Source organism: Euleptes europaea, chromosome 16, assembly GCF_029931775.1.
Source record: "Euleptes europaea isolate rEulEur1 chromosome 16, rEulEur1.hap1, whole genome shotgun sequence".
Lineage (NCBI taxonomy): Eukaryota > Metazoa > Chordata > Lepidosauria > Squamata > Sphaerodactylidae > Euleptes > Euleptes europaea.
The window spans coordinates 52,033,733-52,055,034 of NC_079327.1; the positions used below are offsets into that span (position 1 = coordinate 52,033,733).

At 46.4% G+C, this 21,302-nt stretch overlaps 1 protein-coding gene across 3 annotated transcripts in view; it reads left to right on the plus strand.

Annotated features, from left to right (window-relative positions):
* The window catches only part of IL1RAPL1 (interleukin 1 receptor accessory protein like 1), a 990,401-nt gene that overhangs the window by 144,930 nt on the left and 824,169 nt on the right, over positions 1-21,302 (plus strand). For all 3 annotated transcript variants that reach the window (XM_056861980.1, XM_056861979.1, XM_056861981.1), the window contains exon 2: positions 16,692-16,797. In XM_056861980.1, the coding sequence (XP_056717958.1) occupies positions 16,716-16,797 (82 nt within the window). In that variant the 5' untranslated portion in view covers positions 16,692-16,715. The remainder of the gene's footprint in view (positions 1-16,691; positions 16,798-21,302) is intronic.

Genomic DNA, 21,302 nt, shown 5'->3' on the forward strand with positions numbered 1-21,302 from the left:
TTGTTCTCCTCAAGCTCCACCTCCAAAATCTCTAGGTATTTCCCAACCTAGAGCTGGCAACCCTAATCATGGGTCACTTTAAATATTATCAAAAATTTATTCCAGCATAAATTTTTGTGGAATTGAGGTTTGTTACACATTTTACGCTGTCTTTGGCCTTGGGATGAACCAAGATCTAGGATTATTATCTCAGTATAACTGGGATTATCTAGCAAAATCTATGACTCACTGCTCATTACAGGTTTTAGGTAGATTAGCATAACTAGTGAATGGTTTTTGTACTTTCTGTATTTCATGGCTGCTGCTGCCCTTTTCCCCATACCACCTACACGACTGCATAGTGAAGATCCACTGAACTGCATCCAAAGAATGGATGCTGGAATAACGTTTTATTAGGTCTTTTATGCATGGCTGTTTCACTTGCCGTCACCCCTCCGCCGACTTCAGGTCTTTGTTTGGATTATGCATGCCGTTTCCAACCGTAAGAGGTTGCCTCGCTCTCCCCGTGTTTCCCCGCGTTTTGAAATTTGTGATAAAACAGGTCCCTCAAAACGTAGGCAAAATGCAGGGAAATACAGGGGGAGAGCGAGGTGACCTCTGATGATCGGAAACAGCATGCATAATCCAAACAAAGACCCAATGTTATTGGAGGGCTGACAGTGAGTGAAACAGCCACACATAAAAGACCGTAGTCTTTAACAATTCTTACCTCTCGCTTAGCGCTTCAGCCTACACATAAGCCATAATCTGGCCTTTTACTAAAAGATGTGTTACTCAGTTCAAGTCCAAGTGTCTGCATAACTATAATTGATGGGCAATCTTAATTTAAATGATGGCTCAACAGACTTTCAAGAGACATCCTAGAGCTTTAAAAATCTTTCAGAGCCTGGAATGTATAGCCTAGCTGTTATCTTCTCTTGTCAATCAAAATCGGCAAAGCTTAATAATTGTCTGAACGTCATTTTGGCAGTTTATATGGCCAGGTCTTAATGTCAATCCTAAATCCTAATTAATCACAATAATTTCATCCTTAACTTTCAGCATATCTTACATTTCTTTTTCAGAGGGCTTGACCCTGCTAAAAGGTATGCACAAGCTGGGGTAATATACAAAAACATGGTAGAGGTGATTATGAAATATTTGCCAGTGTCCTTTCTCATTTTAAGGAGGGTGGCATTTGCAAGTGATGATAATTCTGAGTACATGGAATTTTTAAAATACATTTTTAATTACCTAGCAAATCTCAAATGTACAAAAATTACTCTTCCTGCTTGAAAACGAGCTTGCGTTGTCATTTTATGTTCACGCTGCCAAATCTTTAGGGAACAATAATGTAGGAGCTTATTTTAGTGAAGTGTTACTGAAGACCCTTATAATTATGAATATTTATTATTTATACAGTGCCATCAATGGTTCTTTACAGACTTTCATGAACAAACAAAAACAAAGTTCATATTTCCAAGGAGAGATCTGAAGAAAGTAAAAGATGGCATCATGTAGCTTCCTTGGGAAAGCACACCAGGCACGAGAGGCAGCAAGAGAGAAAGTAGGTGAACCATATGCCATGGGAGTTGGTGATCCCCAGTTCTTGGATGAGTTTGAATGAGAGTATCATGGAATCTTTCATTTATTATGGAGTAATTCATCTATCAATAGCTAATAGCTAGGATAGCTAAATGGAACTTTTATGTTCAGTGACAGTATGTCTCTGATTACTAGTTTCTGGAGAGTAAATGATGTGGGTGGGTGTTGACTTTTTCTGGCCTAGTGCTTATGGGGAGCAGGGCAGAACCTCCTTTGTCTCCCCACAGACCCCTTCCATGGCTGAGTCTCCCCACAACTTTCCCAGGGCCCTGATTTGCAATAAGGCACAGAGACAGTAGTTGGATGAAATAGCCACAACTTTGTTACAGTAATAGTCATTGGCATGGCGGCGTGATCCTTAACATCGGCCCACCCGGTGCAGGCCGATGTGGCAGGCCTCCCAGCCCGCTTGCTGGGAGCAACAGAGATGGCAGTATCTGAACCCACGTGGATGGCCAGCTGTGTGGTTCACTGCCACTTGGAAGGAGGCCCTACCCACTTGCCCCCGGGCTGGCCAAGTCCCTTGACAGCCCTTGAGCTGGGCTTGCCCCTGGCAGCCCCCAGAGTTGGGCTTGCTCCAATCCATATCTAGGCCTCCCCCAAAATTCCTTATTGGCATCCTCATAGTGGGGGAAAGGGGGCACGCAGGCTGGCTTTCCCCAAACTGGACCCGGCCCCATGCCAAACCGTCAACACAAAGTTGTGACAAACAATATACAAAACGCTGAACAAAGGGAGGGTGGGAAAAACCTGCGTGGCATGCCGCTAGGGCCTGCCCGGCCCACCTTTAATGGTGGCGCTGCCGGACCTGGGCACCAACACCCAGGTCTGGTGCGCCAACACCCCACCTCCTTGCGGCTTCCCGGGCCCAACTGGCTTGTCTGAAATCGGGGTGTGGTGAAGTAGCATGGGTGGAAGCACAGGACGCCTCAGGTCCGATGCTTCCTGCTTCTCCCATGCACCTTGTCATTTCACGGCCGCAGGGGAAAGGGCCTGCTGCAGGCACTGTGGCTGCCCGCCAGCCTGCCTCATGCCACCTGCGAAGCAGGCTCCGGCCCCTCTGCCAGCCCAGGCCACTAAATCGGGCCGGCCGGTGAGTCAGGGCCTGCTATTTTGAATGTTTGAAAATATTACATAAATAGTAAGTGGTAACATTTATTACAGTACTGCCACTTTGAGCCTGCTACCCTGACACCACACATTAGCTGGAGTTCAAGCAAGGCTGCAGTATAAGGAACAGAATTCCAAAATTAGCACACCTGCCCCGTGAACGCACCAGTCACTTACCCTGCAAGTTACACGCGTCCAGTACGCAAGTATCCAAAACGCCTTTAAATTCCTGTCCCCACCGCGCCTCCTTTCTCCGCTGCATTTGATAATCCCCAGACCGGCAAGCTCCCACGCATGCCCAGTCGGCTGCTCCAAGCAAGGACGGCAATTGGTCCAGCATGAGTAAGGGAGGCGGGGGGAGTGCGGGGGTTGGCTGGCAGGAGGAAGCGGATCGGACACAGTTTGCATGTTCCCACTGTAAGGCACTGGTGTGGAGGACGTTTTATTTTTTTTATTCGCCGTATTGCGGCGAAATTGCGCTCTGGAGACGTCCTCGGAATCCTTCAGGTGAGTTGCAGTGGGAACATGCAAGGAAAGCCCACGGAAGCTGGCGCTGCAAATGGTAAGTGCGGACATGGCCCTGGTCCCAACCTGAAGTGACATGGATGCTGTTGCCCTTTAACTGATGATTTTGTATTTTTTTTAATTATTTATTCAACAGCAAAATAAAACAACAAAACATACATCAACTTCATAATTTAAAATACAATATAGATATATATGTATATGAAAATTTAAAAAAATATTTAACCAAATTTCTATATTACAACTTATTTCAATATCCTCATTCATACTACCACACCAAATCCTCTATAAAATAGCTAGACTGTCATTGCAGAACATTGTCCTTTCTCACCCTTGATTATAAGATTTTCCATTTTATTTACAGTTCGTACCCATACCTCATCTAGGCTCATTGTATCACCATTTTTCTGATGTTAGCTTAATTAATACATATATTTCTTTTACTTTAACCAACCATTCCTCTATCTTTGGAGTCGTTTTTTGTTTCCAATGTCTGGCAAAAATCGTTCTAGCAGCAGTTATCATGTGTAACCCCCTACATAGGGGAGCATAGCCACAAAGGGATGGCTGGAGGGGTGGGCTAGCAGCATTGCTGAAAGTGGAGTCATTCTCCCACAAATATCTATGGTGTTGTGTGGGCTGCTATTTTTTTTCTGTTGGTTGCTCTGTTCATTCAGTTGCAAACTGGAAGTATTGCTATAATTTCATGGAGCTTGTGTTCATGAGGTGCTCTACATAGGATAGCTTAGGGACCTCAGTTCCCAAAAGGATCCAGCTATAAGATTCCTTGCAATTAGATATCCTTATACCTACTCACTGCATAGTAACAGAAGAGCCATGTAGACACATACAAAGTGAGTTTCAAGTGGTTTTTATCAAATGGTCTTAGCTTAGATACCAGTAGCTGTTTGCCTTGTTAATATGTCCAGGGTGCTTATAAAACTTCTTCCATCAAAAGCCTTCCTCTTGCCATATATTACATTTAAAATGTCAGACGCTTCAGTGTGGATAAATAGAAAATTCTATTTATTAAACTGTTGTTTCTGTGCTCTTTAATGCTTTCGCTCACACTGGACTTTACAAGTTGTCTTCCAGCTTCTACTGTGGCAAAGTTTTATCAGTTTTCATTTCTTTCTTCAACAGGCAGTATTCTGTTCAGCAGCCTGGTTCTAATGAGCATGCTTGGCCTTGCTTTTTCTTTCCAGCCAGACTTTATCTGTTGATCTTAAAATGCAATGTAAAAGTGTATAGTTCTTTAAGAAGTATTTATTAAGCTCAGGCAGAGAAAGAAGCTGACTGTCTAGTATCCTAGAGACTGAAGATATCAGCATCAGGATTTCCTGCAGCATCATTTAGTGAAGTGACTGTAAAATGGATTTTTGGTTACAGAAGTGTACTTCTTAGGCCTGCAGTGTAGCATAGCAACACAGTATAACCTAGCCTTAGTTGCATCTGTTCTGCTTCATCTCTGCATAACTGGGGCTTATTTATAACTTTTAAAAGGCATATACTTTCTGGATCCTAATATCTGGGGATGAAAATTGTCATGGAATTAATTTCTCTTTTATAATATTCACTTATTTATTTTGCTAACTGTTAAGATTTTAACTTTCTTTTTAAAATGTTTCTGCTGATAAAAAAGTTCTCTTCCTACTTATACCAGTTTTTTTTAAATATTAAAAAAATACAAAATACAAAAGTAATATTACATTCAGCATTGCTGCAAGTATAATTGACATATATAAATTCAGTTATGAGGAAATGTTAAAAAAATTAAATCTGGGTAGTAGCCAGTCCTAGTATACTGCTAATGCCCCAACAAGTCTCCCAGAGGCAGGATTAGGTATATCATTTCTTTGGTGGGAGGCGCCCATTCTCAGAAGTGTTCATGGACTCCTTGGTTGCCTTTGTAAAGTTGGAAAGGGGCACATTTGTCTTTAGGCTGCACAACAGATGTTGCTTGTAGCTCCTCTTGGTGGTTCTCTGATGGTAAATGGCAAATTCCAGTCACTGGTGGGTGATGGGCATCCTCCCAGCGGGTGGATGTTCTAACCTTCCTGTGGGAGCCCCATTCCATTGTCTGTGCCTCGGAGAGTATCTGCGATAGAAAGATTCCACCTCAGAAAGATCTGCAGGTTTGGTTACTACCATAGTGACCATCAGGTGCTATATTCTAGAGCAGTGGTTCTCAACCTGCGGGTCGGGACCCCCAAGGGGGTCGCGAAGTGTTTTCTGGGGGGTCGCCGCCATTGTCCTGGGACAGCCCCCATCCCAGGCTGTCCAGAACTAACCCAGACGCCCTGTAACCCTGATCCGTCCGCGAGGGCAGGGAAAACCCCAAGCAGAGAGGCGAGGAACTGGCCGACCGACAGCCAGAAGGAGCCAGGCTGCAGGGACGCGGCGGCACGCTGCCGCACACCAGCTGTAACCCCGCCGCCCACCTGAGAGGCGGGCGGGCCAGCCCTGGGTGCGGTCGCACCTGCGCCAGGAGGATGACGTGGCAGGATGTGTGGGAGGCCGAGGAAGCTCCCCTGGCTCGGCCAGTTCAGGTCTCGGAGGAGAAGAGGGCGGTCCCCCTTGAGGCCACTACAGCCACGTTGTTTTTACTTTTAGCCTCACTCAGGTGGGGCGGGAGCTTCAGCCTGGAATCCAAGTGCGCATGTCTGTAGTGTGGCTTCGCTTTTCTGCCCTGAGTCATCAGTTCCGCTCTGGCAAGGCCAAGGGGGAGAGAGTCGAGGTGCATGCGCAGTTCGGGATTTCCCCCTCGAGTGCGCAGGTTAGGTGAGGCGCAGAAGGAGCGGTGACTGGCGGAGGGGAGAAAAAGGCACGAAAAGTCTGAGCGGGATAAGCGGCCCTCGGCTCTTTCCTGGCCCTTTGCTCTCGTGAGGTGATTAAATGGAGCTCCGCTTTGAGGGATAACTGCAGTTCTGTGCACAAGCAGTGTCCCAGTCACGAGAGGGAGTTTCCTTGTGAGAGCCCCGGCCTGCTTGGAAGAGTTTTTGGGGAGAGAGGGGAGGACAAGGAACGCAGTGCATGCTCAGAGGCACTCTTTCCTCCGTGCCAGGAAAGGTTGTCTCGCCACACAGTCACAGTCGCTGAGCGACAGGTGGTAGTACCGTTTGCTTATATATATGGATACCCTGGACTGCCAAAAAAACAAATGTGTTTTCTTTATCCTATTGAAAATGTCATTTATGCAAATTTATGCAAATGTGACGAGGGTCGCAGGTTACTTGGCAATTGTAAAAGGGTGTCAGCCCTTGGCCCACAGAACCAGAAATCACCACAAAGTCATATAGAGTCCAAACAGATGGCTTTTACTGATCAAATAGGCATACAGTGCAAACGAATAAAATGACAGCTCTGAGAGGCTCACTGACTGGGAGATATTATAAGGCAGGAAAGGCGGGAGATTACACGCATGAATACAGTTTCCCAGGAGCTGAGTTCCCAGGCCTAGGTATGTGACCTTGGGGGGCAGACAATACAGCACAGAGACAGAGGCAATAACGAAACCGAGATAGCAGCCTGACATTCTGCTCCCCTCAAGGCCCCCTCCCAGTTCGCAAGGGGGCTGGCCTGTCCGGGTAAGCAATGTGAAAGGCGTCGACGAGGTCGGGGGCGGAGACATCCCGTGCGCGCACCCATTCGTCATAGGCAGGGGGGAAATGTTTCCAACGAACTAAATATTGCAGATTGCCATGGTGAACACGGGAGTCAAGGATCTTGGAGACTTCGAAGTGTTCTTCCCCCCCCACCATGATGGGTTGCGCAGGCGGTGGGTCCGGATGCCACTGAGGAGAAGCAACATGGGGTTTGAGGAGGCTTATGTGGAAAACAGGATGCACACGCCTCAAGGACTTGGGGAGAGCCAGTTCCACTGTGACAGGGTTTATGACCCGAGTAATGGGGAAAGGGCCAATGAATTTGGCGCTGAGCTTATGGCACGGTTGGGTGGAACGGAGATTTTTGGTGGAAAGGTAAACCAAAGCACCCACTTGCAGATCACCCCCGGGGGAGCGATGTTTGTCAGCTTGCGCTTTGTATTTACGTTTGGCTCGGTCGAGGTTGCTAACGAGCCAGGGCCAAGTGGTACGGAGGGCGTGTGCCCAGGAGGCAATGTCGGGGTTCCCCTCCCCCTCTACATCCTCTGCAGGAGCGATGGGACTGAAATCTTGTCCATACACAGCAAAAAACGGGCTAAAACCTGTGGATTGATGCATGGCATTATTGTAGGCATATTCTGCTAAAGGTAACAGTTCCACCCAGTTATCCTGGTGGTAGTTAACATAACAGCGCAAATAACATTCAAGTACAGCATTAACACGTTCAGTTTGACCATCAGTTTGAGGATGGTATGCACTAGACAACCCCTGTTCCACCCCCACCAACTTGAGGAAAGCTTTCCAAAATTTAGAAACGAAACCACTTCCGCGGTCACAAATTATCTTACGCGGAAACGAATGTAAACGAAAGATATGCGTCACGAAAAGGCGGGCCAGTTTCTGAGCAGAGGGGATCCCTGCGCATGGAATTAAATGTATTTGCTTAGAAAACAGATCAGTAACAACCCACAACACAGTTTTACCCCCACTGAGAGGGAGATCAGTCATGAAGTCCATAGCAATCACTTCCCAAGGTCTGCTGGGCGTTTCAAGAGGTTGTAGCAGTCCCGGGGGTTTGCCCTGCGATCGTTTCGCAGCGGCACAAATGGGACAGCTGCGGATGAAGGAGTCAATGTCGGAACGCATTCCCCCCCACCAGAACTGTCTGCGCAATAAGTGAAGGGTCTTCAGAAACCCAAAGTGCCCAGCTGTTTTGGCTCCATGAGCTAAATGTAAAACGTCCTTCCGGAGAGCTTTGGGTACATATAATTTTGAGTCTTTATACCAGGACCCCCCTTGTTCCAAAACACCAGGGGGTAGGGTATGAGCGGAACGTTCTAAAAGGCACTGGTCCCGGAGGACAGTTAAAAAGGATTCGGAGATGGGGATTTTGGAGGGAGCCCCCCCGTCGGTCTTGGAGATCTGAGAAACAGTTATAGGGCTAGTGCTTACGTGCGGCGGCGCGCAGACTGCAGGCGGCTGAGCGGTCGGAGGGGTAGGAGGGGCGGGAACTCCGGTCTGTTGCGGTGGCGGCTGGGCAGCCGGTTGGACTGGCGGAGCTTGCGAGTTAGGGAAGGTGTGCTGATGCTGGGATCGGGTTTGCACAGCCAGCATAGGTAGGGCCCCACGTTGCATAGGGGTGAACAGAGAGTTGGTGGGTCTTTCGAGTTTCACCGGATATTGTGGTAAACGGGAGAGGGCATCCGCGAGAACGTTCTGCTTCCCAGGGACGTGCTTCAGGGTGAAACGGAACTGAGCAAAGAACTCCGCCCACCGTTGTTGTTTCGCCGATAGTTTATGGGACCCCGTGAGGGCAGCTAGATTTTTGTGGTCGGTCCAAACTTCAAAGGGGACTTTAGACCCTTCCAAGAATTGCCGCCATAGAGTCAGTGCATGATGAACTGCAGAGGCCTCTTTCTCCCAGATGGGCCAGTTTAATTGAGAGTGCGCAAATTTTTTTGAAAAGTAAGCGCAAGGGTGAAGAAGACCGTCCGGTCCTTGCTGGAGGAGAGCCCCTCCCATGGCTACATCGGAAGCATCGACCTGCACAATGAACATTTGATTTGGGTCTGGGTGCCGTAGCACCGGCTCCGAAGTGAAGAGGCGTTTGAGGGCCAGAAAGGCGGCTTGGCATTGCTCAGTCCATAGGATTTTTGCGGAGGGCAAGGCAGCCGAGCTTACTTTTCCTTTAGTTTTCAGCAGGTCCGTAATGGGTAGAGCCACTTGGGCGAAGTTAGGGATGAATCCCCGATAGAAGTTTGCAAATCCCAGAAATTGCTGTACTTGCTTACGGTTGGTGGGGGGAGTCCAATCGAGGACGGCTTGGACTTTGGCGGGGTCCATGCGAAGACCTTGGTGGGAGATGATGTATCCCAAAAACGTGAGTTTGCTTTGGTGAAATTCACACTTAGCTAGTTTAGCGAAAAGTTGATGGTTACGCAGGCGTTGTAGAACTTCTCTGACCAGAGTCACATGCTCGTCCATAGTTTTCGAATAAATGAGAATGTCATCTAAGTAGACCACCACCCCACGATATAGAAGGTCATGTAGGATTTCATTGATGAGTTGCATGAAGACCCCCGGGGCCCCTTTTAATCCGAATGGCATTACAAGGAATTCATACATTCCGAAACAGCTAGAGAAGGCAGTGAGGTGTTCATCCCCTTCGCGGATACGGACTCGGTAGTAGGCTTCCACCAAGTCTAATTTAGAGAACACACGGCCTTCCTGTAATTGTCCCAAAATATCCGATATTAATGGGATAGGATAGGCATTGGTCTGGGTAACCGCATTGAGCTTTCTGAAGTCAATGCACAGGCGAAGGTCGCCCTCTTTTTTCCGGACGAAAAACGCGGGGGCCGAGTTTGGGGCATTCGAAGGGCGAATGAACCCTCTGGCGAGGTTTTTGTCCAAAAAGTCCCGGAGGACAGTGCGCTCGGAAGCACTCATAGGGTAAATCTTACTTTTGGTTAATGTGCAGTCTTTTACTACTTCAATCGCACAGTCTGAGGCCCGGTGGGGGGGTAAGGCATCACATTCCCTAAGGTCGAAGACATCTTCAAAGTCCCGGTATACAGCGGGTAGAGCCGGTGGTGCTGGGGCAGTAGAGGTTAATGCTGGAACGGGCGGAAATCGCAGAGCAAAGTTTTGCCGATGCTGGTCGCAGGTGGGACTAGCGAAGGAGATAGTGTTTGTTTCCCAATCAATACTGGGACTATGTCCTTTAATCCAGTTAATTCCCAAGACCACTTCAAATCGGATAGGGGCTATAGTGAAGTCTATTTGTTCCCAGTGGGAACCAATTCCCATTGCCACCCCTATGGTGCGGTGATCAACTGGACCCCCCTGGAATTGGCTCCCGTCCATTTGAGCAAATTGGACGGGGGCGGGTAAAGCCTCTGAGTCGGCTCTGAGTGCAGCAAACGTGGCTTCGCTTATGAGAGTGCGACAGCAACCGGAGTCAATTAGTGCTTTGACGGGGATTTGTGGACCTCCGTTAAGTTGTTGTAAAACTGCATCCACGTAGACGGTGGAGTCCACTTCTTTGATTTTGGTAGGAGCATTCGGTTTGATAGGAAGATCCTGAGAGGTCTGTGGAGATGCTCCATTCACCACAGACCGGAGCCGTTTTTTGACAAGTCGAGGGGAGATTCCAGGTTTAAGGCAGGAGAAATCCAAGGATTTTCCTCATCCGAAGAGGGAAAGCTGTCCCCCAATGGGGCACTTGTAATCCGAGACCCGGCGGGGTCGTTGGAAGCAGGCAGGGAGGCTGGGTCCCCGGCATGGAGTGCAGAGGGTGTGGACCTTCCCGGAGCTGCGCTGCGGGTGGCCGCGGTGCCTCTGCGTGGTGGACGACCTCGGGCGCGGGTTGTCGTGCTGGGACGAAATAATTCCTGGCGGCGTGGGCAAACGGCTGCAAAGTGGCCCATTTCTCCGCATGTAAGACAGGCACCCCTCTGAAATCGGGCTTCACGTTCCTGGAGCGGACGTGGGGGATTTCGCGGGACGAGCAGTGGTGCCTTGGGTTGAGGCTTTTGGGTGCCCTTCTCCTTGTGCTTTTGACGGACGAGAGAAATAAAGCGGCGGCGGCTTTCCACTTCCTCGGCTAATAGGATCCAGCCTTCGAGGGTATCGGGATCGCCTCGCATGTAAGACCAGTTCAGAATGTCAGGATGCAAGGCTTCCCTGAAATGATGGATCAGGGTGGTCTCGGGCCAACCTACAATTTTACTTGCCAGTCGTTGAAATTCATCGGCAAATTCCCGAACTGTAGCAGAGCCTTGTTTTAATTGTAATAGTTCCGTTTTGGCTCTTTCCCCCAGGAAGGGGTCCTCAAACCTCCTTCTCAGGGCAGTCATGAAGTTGTTGAGGGAACGAATCGCACGAGAGCGGGTGTCAAACTGGAGGACCATCCAGTCAGCCGCTTTGCCTGTCAGGAGGGAAGCTACGTACCGCACCCGGCTATCTTCCGTGGGGAAAAGTTGACCTTGTTCTCGCATATAACTGTCCACTTGATGCAAGAAACAAGGCAAAGTCTCAAGAGATCCGTCATACGTAGTCCTCAATTTGAGTTGCTTCCAAGGGCCGGGCGCGGGTTGACCCGGTTGCACGGGTGGTCCGGGCGGAGGAGCAACAGGAGCTCCAGGAGGCAAGGGTGGAGCAGGCACATTAGCAGGTGGTTGCACGGGTGGTCCAGGCGGAGGAGCAACAGGAGCTCCAGGAGGCAAGGGTGGAACAGGCACATTACCGGGGGGTTGTACGGGTACCCCCTGACCCGGTATCGGAACGGGCTGTCTCTGAGCTATCAGGGTTTGATGTAATTGCCTGTTTTCTTGAAGCATAAGTTCCATTACTTCCTGGAGTTGATCAACACGGTCGGAGAGCTCCCGATTCTGGGCTCGTAAAAGATGAACCTCCTCACTTGGGCCACCAGTAAGATGAGGCTTACTGGTTCGGAAGCTCGTGGCCCATTGAGAGCTATCCCCATATAAATCCTCGTCTTCAGACTCATCTGAGTCTCGACGTCAGTCAGCCAAACGGCGTGCGCGTTGGGTCGCACGCGACGGGACAAACGTCGGGGAAAAAGTTAGGCCTGATAGTCCCAGTACATAATCCTTGGGGCGCGTGTCCACGTTCGCCTGATTCCTAATCCTTTCTGCAGCCGCCCTGGCTGCTTCCGCCGCCTCTCTCTCTCTTGCGACCCTAGCCGCTTCGGCGGCTTGCTGGTCAGCAAGAACTTTGGCGTTCTCGAGCCTTAGGGCAGCCTCTGCCGTAATGCGCGGCAAAAGTTCTGTCTCGAGGAGCAAGAGTATGGGGTCAGGTTCCCCGCCCAGCAGAGGTTGTACTCGAACCGCCAGTGCGGATGCCTCGGCTCCAAACGTCGGGGTCAAGACTTGAGCCAAGGTGGCTACCGGGGTGTCCTTTGTACATTCCACAAGGAGAAGAGCGGTGCTAATAGCGACTCGCTTGGCCTCAGCCTGGCAGCTGGCTGCATCCGGGATCAGGGAAAAACCCTCCGGCGGGGCTCCCGCCATGGTAGAAAGAGTTTGTCGAGAAATAAGATTGTCCAAAAGTCCAGTTAATATTTGTAAATCCTCAGTCGCCAATCGGGCATCGTCCAGTAATTGATCCAAGTCCTGAAGATCTAAACGAGCGTCAGTATCCTCCGATGTTAACATCCAGAGACGTCCTGTAAGAGATTGCCACTGCGCCTGTACCAGTCCCCTCAAGCGGCAAACCTCTCGGGTCGTCCGGAAAAGTTCAGCGATTAAGTCTTGTAACAGAGTAGGGTCCTCTGAGAAGGGCTCCAGGGTAGTAGATCACCTAGAGAGCTGCACAGCTCCCATCCAAGTGGCAGGCGAACCCCCCTGGGCTCCAGCCTGGCTAGTAGAACGGTGAAGATGATTGAGAGCTGTCATAATGTCAGCCCTTGGCCCACAGAACCAGAAATCACCACAAAGTCATATAGAGTCCAAACAGATGGCTTTTACTGATCAAATAGGCATACAGTGCAAACGAATAAAATGACAGCTCTGAGAGGCTCACTGACTGGGAGATATTATAAGGCAGGAAAGGCGGGAGATTACACGCATGAATACAGTTTCCCAGGAGCTGAGTTCCCAGGCCTAGGTATGTGACCTTGGGGGGCAGACAATACAGCACAGAGACAGAGGCAATAACGAAACCGAGATAGCAGCCTGACAAAGGGGGTCGCGACTCGAAAAAGGTTGAGAACCACTGTTCTAGAGGGACAGGAGCCACTGCTGGTCTGAGTAGACAATACTGACTTTGATGGATCAAGGGTCTAATTCAGTATAAGGCAGCTTCATATGTTCATGTGACTATTCTCACCCTCCTGCAGAGAGTGTGATGCCTGTTTCTTCCACACTTCCACATGCATCTTCCTGTTAGGTGGCAGCAGTCTTAATCTCTTCCTCACTGGGGACCCCAAGAACAAATCTGGTACACAAATCCAAATACGAGGACCTTCTTGATAGCTCCTTGTCTAAAAGTTCTGATTGTCTAATAAAGTGTGGTGTAGGCGACCTGTGGGGGCAATGTCTAAGTGCCAAAAAACTCCTAGGGTTTGAGTAGTGTTGCCCCTGAGCCTAGTTATACCAGGTTTGTCCCCCTTTATCCCTACAAAGAGATCTAATAGTATCAGTTCTACATTTTTGAATAAATCAGAATAGACATAATTTGGAAAATCTCCAGATTGATTAAAAATGCAACTGACAAGCCAAATTTTCCTGCTTTGTCATGACTTTCAAAGTTATAATACATGTAGGAGGTTTTTGGTGCTTAGTTCTTTATTTTTGTTTAAATTAAAGCTGCAGTATAAAAACTGATAATTCTTTTTTGTCTGAATTCTTCTTTCTTTTTCTTTCAGAATTAGGGTTGCCAGCTTTGGGTTGAGAAATACCTGGAGATTTTGGGGTTGGAGCCTGAGGAGGGGAGGGACTTCAACAGGTCATAATAGCATAGAATCCATCTTCCAAAGCAGCCATTTTCTCCAGGTGAACTGATCTCTGTTGCCTGGAGGCCAGTTGTAATAGCAGGAGATCTTCAGCTACCACCTGGGGGCTGGCAACCCTATTCAGAATACATAAGACTGATAGATAAGATAGAGTTTTCCCTTTTTCCATCTGGCTTGTTTGAATATATGCAATGCTTTCTTGTCCTCTTTTCAGTGTTCTGTGTTTGGACCTTGCTGTTTGGACTAGTTCCAAACCCACTGCTCATGAATTATAAAATATTTTGAGGAGGTTAGCAAATGGAGAATCTGGATTATGCTTGCTGATTCTGTCTCTCTCCTTCACATATTCAAGGTCCATTTGCACAGGGGACTATAGACAATTCATACCTTTTCTTTTGGTGATATATTTATTTAGGGAATGCAATAACTGTGTAAGTCAGTAGCGTGCCTGTGCAACTCAGACTTGAGGCAAGTGCTGAAGGCACTTCAGGGCTGGCAACCTCTTTCCACCCCCAGTGGGTTCCAACAACTGCACTAACATTAAACTATACAAAACAGAAACTTTAATGTAGAAGAAAATCCAAAAAGGAGGGGTGGAAATAGTAACTGGGATTTGTAAGTCCCTGGCAAGGCCTTTTAGTGCTTGCCAGTCAACTAATAAGAGTTCACTGGTTCCAGGCTCTTCTTCCCAGGGCTTGTCTGACACTGTCCAACAAAAAAGTCTCTACTTGGAGCTTCAGTCCTACAGCAGGAATCCCTGAAGTTCTCTGCTCCAGTCCTTGGTTCCCTTTTTCAGACTTTCCACCAGCCTGTTTCTCTGTGTCAGTTGTTCATTCCTGCCAGCCTGCTCCTGCCTGACCAGGCCCACCATCTATCAGTCTCCTGCTCCTCACCTCTGGGGAAAAGGCCAGCCTCTCCAGAGCCAGGGCGGCTGGGAGATGTAGTGTCCTTGAAATTCTGTTAAATTGACTCTCAGAATCTCCTACCCCCAAAACCTTGTTGCTCTCTAAGGTGCTACTGGACTGGACTCTTGGTGTAGGGATTTTCTGTGTGCAGTCCCTGTGCCAATGAGACTTTGACTGCATGGAGGGTAGAAGTAGGCTACTTAGTGCTCCATAGCCCAAACAGTCCTGTATGAGTGTAGTTTGTGGAATGGTCAGCCACTGTGGTATAGTGGTTACAGATTCATGACAGGTCCAGGTAGCATCCAAGTCAAATCCCCATTCAGAAGGCTCACCGGATGAGCTTGGCCAGTCACTCTCACCTTACAGGGCTGTTGTGAAGTGATGGAATAAAAAATATAATACATTCTATTATGAGCAGTCCTAAATGTTGAATGAAAGAATTGCATAATTGTATAGATGTATATTTTAGGGATAATTGCAGTCTAGGCAAGTTTGAGACAGACAAGGTCTTGGCACTTAGAGATGGTTCTATAAGTGTCTGGATTGCTTCCCCATAAGTGCATATCTCTGAGCTAGGGTTGCCAGTTCTGGCTTAGGAGACTTGGCACTGCAAAGGGAGAGCATATTTGAGAGGAGAGAGCACAGCGGGAATGTGAAGCAATGGAGTTGGTACTTTGAAGCTACCATTTCTACCAGGTGAACTGATCTCTGTAGTCTGGAGATAGGGTTGCCAGGTCCTCCCTCTCCACCTGTGGAAGGTTTCCGGGGGAGGGGTTGGGCGGCCGTGCGCAACCCCCATTTTTTGGGGGGAGGGTTGAGTAGTAAAGTGTCCCATTGTGATGCGGCACTTTTGGGAGTAAACCCAGCAGTGACATAAGAATGTAGTGTGCAGCTGTGCGCTATGCGGCTGCCACTCTGAGCAGCCTGCTGGATTGGGGGGCAATTGCCAGCAGCCTGGCAACCCTATCTGGAGATAAGTTATAATTTCAGGATAGCTGGATATTTGAAGGTGGAGCCTGGGGAGGGCAGGATTTGGGGAGGGGAGAAACTTCAGAGGCGTATAAGGCCATAATGCTACCCTCCAAAGCAGCCATTTTCTTCAGAGGAATTGATCTCTGTCAACTGGATATCAGTTTTAATTCTGGGAGATCTCCAGGCTGCACTTTGAGGTTGGCAACCCTAGAGGTTGGCAATCCTACTCTGCTCTCTGAGCCTTGAGCCAAACACTTAGATAAGGTTCTCTAAGTGATTGGATCAAGTCACAGAGCCTAGAAGTGAGCACTGCTGGGTTCTTAGAAGCAAACTAAGCACTTTGGGTTCCAGGATTGTATCCCCCCAACGCCTATAGGTAGCAGTGGGAGGGCCATTTCCTCTTTTATTCTGGGGCTGTGATCCATCAAGCAATGTGATGGAAACTCTTTGTTCAGAATGTCCAGGAAGGAAGAGGGAGTGGATCATAAATGGGGGAACCTTGTCAAGCCTAATGTATGTTTGTCCAAATTGGGGGAACAACATAAAACTAAACCAGGATTTTGCCACTAGGAGGCTTCAGATGGATGATGTATTGAAGGCTAAAAATATCTGCAATCTTAGACTAGAAAAGTTTAATTTCAATATTGTAGAAAGTGTGTTAATCCATGCAATTTAGGATATAAATACAACATTGCAGGACATAATCCAAAAGTGTAAAGCATACTAAAACCTATTAATTTCATTGCACTTAAGCACACGTACTGTGAATGTACTTTTTAAAACCTTTTTAACAAGAACAGTTGTCACTGGCATTTAAATTTACAACAGCTAAATAACGTAATTGCTGATTACTGGATAACAGTAAATTCCATTCTCCTGGAATTTACTGAAAACTGGGCAAGACATTACCACAGCAGGAGAGCTAACACAACTCTGCCACGATTTAAATTCTAAAATTATATTTCAGTTAAATACAAGCCAGTGTTTCAAGATCTTTGTCTCTTTGTGCTTTAGGGAACAGCCTTGGAAAACTGGAAGATGAAAGCTCCTATTCCTCACTTAATCCTCTTGTATGCTACTTTTGTTCAGAGTCTGAAGGTTGTGACCAAAAGGGGCTCAGGTAAGATTATTTTTTCTCTCTCTTTTTTTCCTATTAGTCATGAAAATGAAATCTCCAGTTTCTACATAAAGCATGATATGGATCAAAAAACATGTTGTAAGAATTTGTAGTATTTATTTCTGGACAAAGATGTTTTAAGAAGTCTTCCATCATGAATGGACTGGCTCTGTTGCTTATATGGGCACTTACAGCTATGATTCTATAGAGATGTATAGCCTCCACATCAATGAAGAGAAGTGTGACTTACATTCTAACAATGTTACTGGTGTTTTGCAGTGTTGGCAATTGAAGAAATGAGTTAGGAGTTATGGTTGTGGTGCAAAAATAGTGTTATAACTAGTGTTACACTGAATGGTTGTATTCCTGCATTTTCAAATAGAAAGATAGGCTTTTGAGAGAAACAAAAACCCCTTTACAAATCTCCTACCATTTGTGTCCTTTTTTAATGCATCTGTTTACATGTCTAATTTGCAACTGCTTTCAGTGCCAATTTGTGGGACTTACTCCTTCTGTGGATTATTCCAGTAAATCCTGGATCACATACTAAACATGATGATGTTATGGCTACTTGAGAATGCCATTAATGGCAAATGAAGCCTTCATTGTTCTCACTATGAAGGAGGAATATATGTTCATTGCTTAGGCCACTCCAGGCCAGCTCCCTTTCTAGCTATTCATCTTTTGCAATGGCTATTGAATTGCCTCCATGGAAAGAGTTGTAGTCACATGGGAGAATGGAGATACTCATAATTATCCACATTCTTTCACTAACAACTAGTCAATATTGTGAGAGAGCATTGATGCTGTTGCCTTGGTAATGGGGGGAAAAGCTTCTGAAAAATGCCTCCCATTTAAGTTGAGCACTATACCGTATCATAAATGCATAAATGCATATAAGTTGAGCCAGTGTACTGTATCATAAATACATATAAGTTAAATACTACAGAGCAAGGGAGCAGGTTCCCCCCATGGCCAATTAGATAAGTTGTTTGATTTGAAGCCAGTGTGGTTGAATTATCATTGAGCTCCCAAGGGATTGTTGCAGTGAGCTTTCTGATAGTAATTTGAGCTGTTGATTCTTGTTTCTTACCAAAAGTGTTCATGATGCTGGTAAAAACGTAATTTACTGTAGGCCATATCTACTGGTATACTTAACCACATCCTTGTGACAGACAAATGTTGGCTTGGAATGGAGTTCAGCTTTTCTCTGAGTTAATAATACATTGTAAGATTAGGGTAATATTTGACTACACTTTCATCCTTTGAATAACCTATACTAAGTAGATGTTGGAAAATACTGCAAAATAGTGTTCCAGTGCTGAATGTAATTTTGTATTGTATCATGCTGAGTATCTACAACATGTCTCAGGATGTCTGATCAAAAGCACCCACCATCAGTGTGTAAACAATGTAAACAGTTTTTTGCTAAAACAGTGTATCTCATGATCCTTCAGTTGTCTGTCTAGAGAAGATTTTTCACAATTTCATTATTTATATTATGGTGCTTTTTTTTCTTATTATTTTTTCCACAGCTGTTGGATTTTTATTTCACTCAGTTTATGCTTCTTACTCAAAAAGTATTTAAATTTGGCAAAAACTGCAATTAATGCAATTTCTACACTTTTGGTGTCATAAAAGCCACCTTTATCACTCCAATACAGCGTTTAACTTGGGAGGAAGAGGGAAAAAATTAGAAATCCATAATTAATGCTTTTTCATAGTGAATCCAGAAAAACTAGGGAAAAGAACTCAAAACCTGCTTGAATTTAGGACTTTACTGCAGTACCTTCTTAGTTTACGTGTTTTAGAAACCAGGGCCGTGTCCACACTTACCATTTGCGGCGCCGGCTTCCGCGGGCTTTCCTTGCATGTTCCCACTGCAACTCACCCGAAGGATTCCCAGGACGTCTCCAGAGCACAGTTTCTCCGCGGTAAGAGGATCCGCTGATAAGGCGAGTTAAAAAAATAAAGCGTCCTCCACACTCTGTGCCTTAAAGTGGGAACATGCAATGCGTCCTCAATCCTGCTGCCAGCCAACCCCTGCACTCCCCCCGCCTCCCTTACTAAAGCTGAACCAATCACTGTCCTTGCTTGGAGCGCCGACTGGGCATGCCTGGAAGCTTGCCGGTCTGGGGATTTTCAAGTGCAGCGGGGAAAGGAGGCGCGGTGGGAACAGGAATTTAATAGCGGTCCGGATTCTTATGTACTGGATGTGTGTAATTTGCTAGTAAGTTGCTAGTGCGTCAACGGGCCAGGTTCACCATGACAAAGATTTTAGATTTGCCTTTGCAGGGAATATAAGAAAACTTTGTTAAACATAGATCTATGTTATTATGCTTTTGAACTGAAGTGGCACAATTATATATATTTCCTGCCATTATGGTAGTTTGACTACATGTTATTATGGCTTTTATGATGTGGATGTTATGATTTATGTGGAGAACATAAATGATACATCTCAGTATGACTGTGTAAGGGATTTGCATTTTTAGAACTTTTTTGTGACTTATGGGGGCCATCTGTTCCCATACATAGCACCTCACTTGTTAAAATCTTCCAGTGAAACTCTACTTCAAATGCCGTCAAAGGCAGGCACCAGAATGATATTCACAAGAACAAGGACCTTTTTGTAGTCATATTAACACTTGGGAACCCCTCCCTTTGAAGACCCCAGTAGCTATAAAAAATATGGATTTTGGAGAAAGGTAAACAGGGGTGGAATGGGATGGAAATATGGCCCTGGAAAAGGGTCCTGATCTGCAAATTAGGAAGAAAGAGGCTGCCTGCCTGCCCTACCCAGTTCTGCCCCCCTAAAGGAGAAAGGGAGAAGCAGCCTTCCTGCAGAGCCAGCCAAGTCTTTCAGAGCCCTTCATAGGGCTCAAGTGTGCTGGGAGCCTTCCCTGTGTGGGCCATTGTTGCCACGTCCCACTATCCACACAGTCCTCAGGAGAGGTGGACGCCACCTCCTCTGGGCTGTGTGGACCTCAGTCAGGGTCCTCCAGACTGCACACTGCTTCTGCCAGCCAGGCAGGCTGTGTGCCTCCTTATATGGTCATGCCTGGTATTGCCTCCACAGACGGACCTATATCACCACTGAATGGACCGACATTGGGGGGGGGGGGAGGCATCAGTCCACTAACAGAACTCCCTGTGGCTCATAATGGCCAGTCCACCACTATAGGGAAAGGTCTGCCACCAGGCTGTTAAAGATGGTTGTTTAATCTGGTGGTATTTAGGTAAACTGTTTCTCTCTGTCTCTCTCTCTCTCTCTCCCTCCCACAAAAAAATAATAATTGGTAAATGAATAAATATGGTGCTTATTCACCTTAACATACATTGGTAACTCCTTCTCTTTAACCAACTATTATGAATCAGAGTGCCATTATACAACATGCACCGTTCCATGAACATGCCCAGGTGAAATGAAGATTTTTTTAAAATGTGGTTAATTTTTTAAAATTCACATGGATTCCAGTACATTATTATGAGTCAATTTCATCTGAAGTTGGAATTCTAAGGTATAGTGGTAATTATGGATGTGGAACCAGGATGCATATGATTTATGGTTGATTAACATTGAGCATAATGATGTTATGCCATTCAGAAGTATACAGATGTGGAGAGATGGTTCTCATTTGTCACCCATAACCCTTATTTGATTCTTACTAAACCAGCCCTTTATAGTACAGTCCTAAACAGAGTTATATTTTTCCAAGTCTTTTGACTCTTATTGAGATAAACAACATTTATGCTAATCTCTTGGGAGCACATGAAACCATTACTGCTCTCTTTTTTTAAAGACTTTGCAAGCCTTAATTTGTTAAATGCTTAATTTTACATCATGCTTTACAAGGCACAATGAAAACTTATTTTGTCTTTAATCTGATTTTTAAAAAGGCTACTTTGGGTTGGTTATACGGGTATGCTCCCATACATTTTTTGTTATAATTTCAGATCTGGGATTGGGGTTGGTGGGGAATTTTACTGTGAATGCTGATTTTCAGGTAGGACATTACCAGTTTTGGTTTTTCAGGTTCTGGAGTTTCAGGAGTGTTGTTGTTAATGGGGAACAATGTGTGGGTCCAGGGTAGCAGTTTTTAAAGATAATGGCACCAAATTTGCACAGAACACCCGTGTCCCTCAAATCTAAAGACCCTTCCCCAAGTTTCAAGTAGATTGAACAAATGGGTTATATGTTACAGAACCCAAAATTAGGTGCCTCTTGGCACAGGTGTACTTCTCTTATTATTTCCTATGTTTTTGTTTCCTTTCACAAAATGAGGAACAAGAGAGGAAAGAATAGGAGTTCTGCTATTATTGCCTATTGACATATAGGAGACTGGAGAGGACTGGAGAGACACCAAAATTGAATGGAGTTTAGTGCTGCCTGTCCACTGAAGACCCTCACATTTCAAGTAAATTAGACCAAGCGGTCCAGTTCTAAGGACCAATGAACAAGGTGCCCCTAGTCTTCCTAGTAGCAGAGCTGCAGGCTGTCAAAAAGA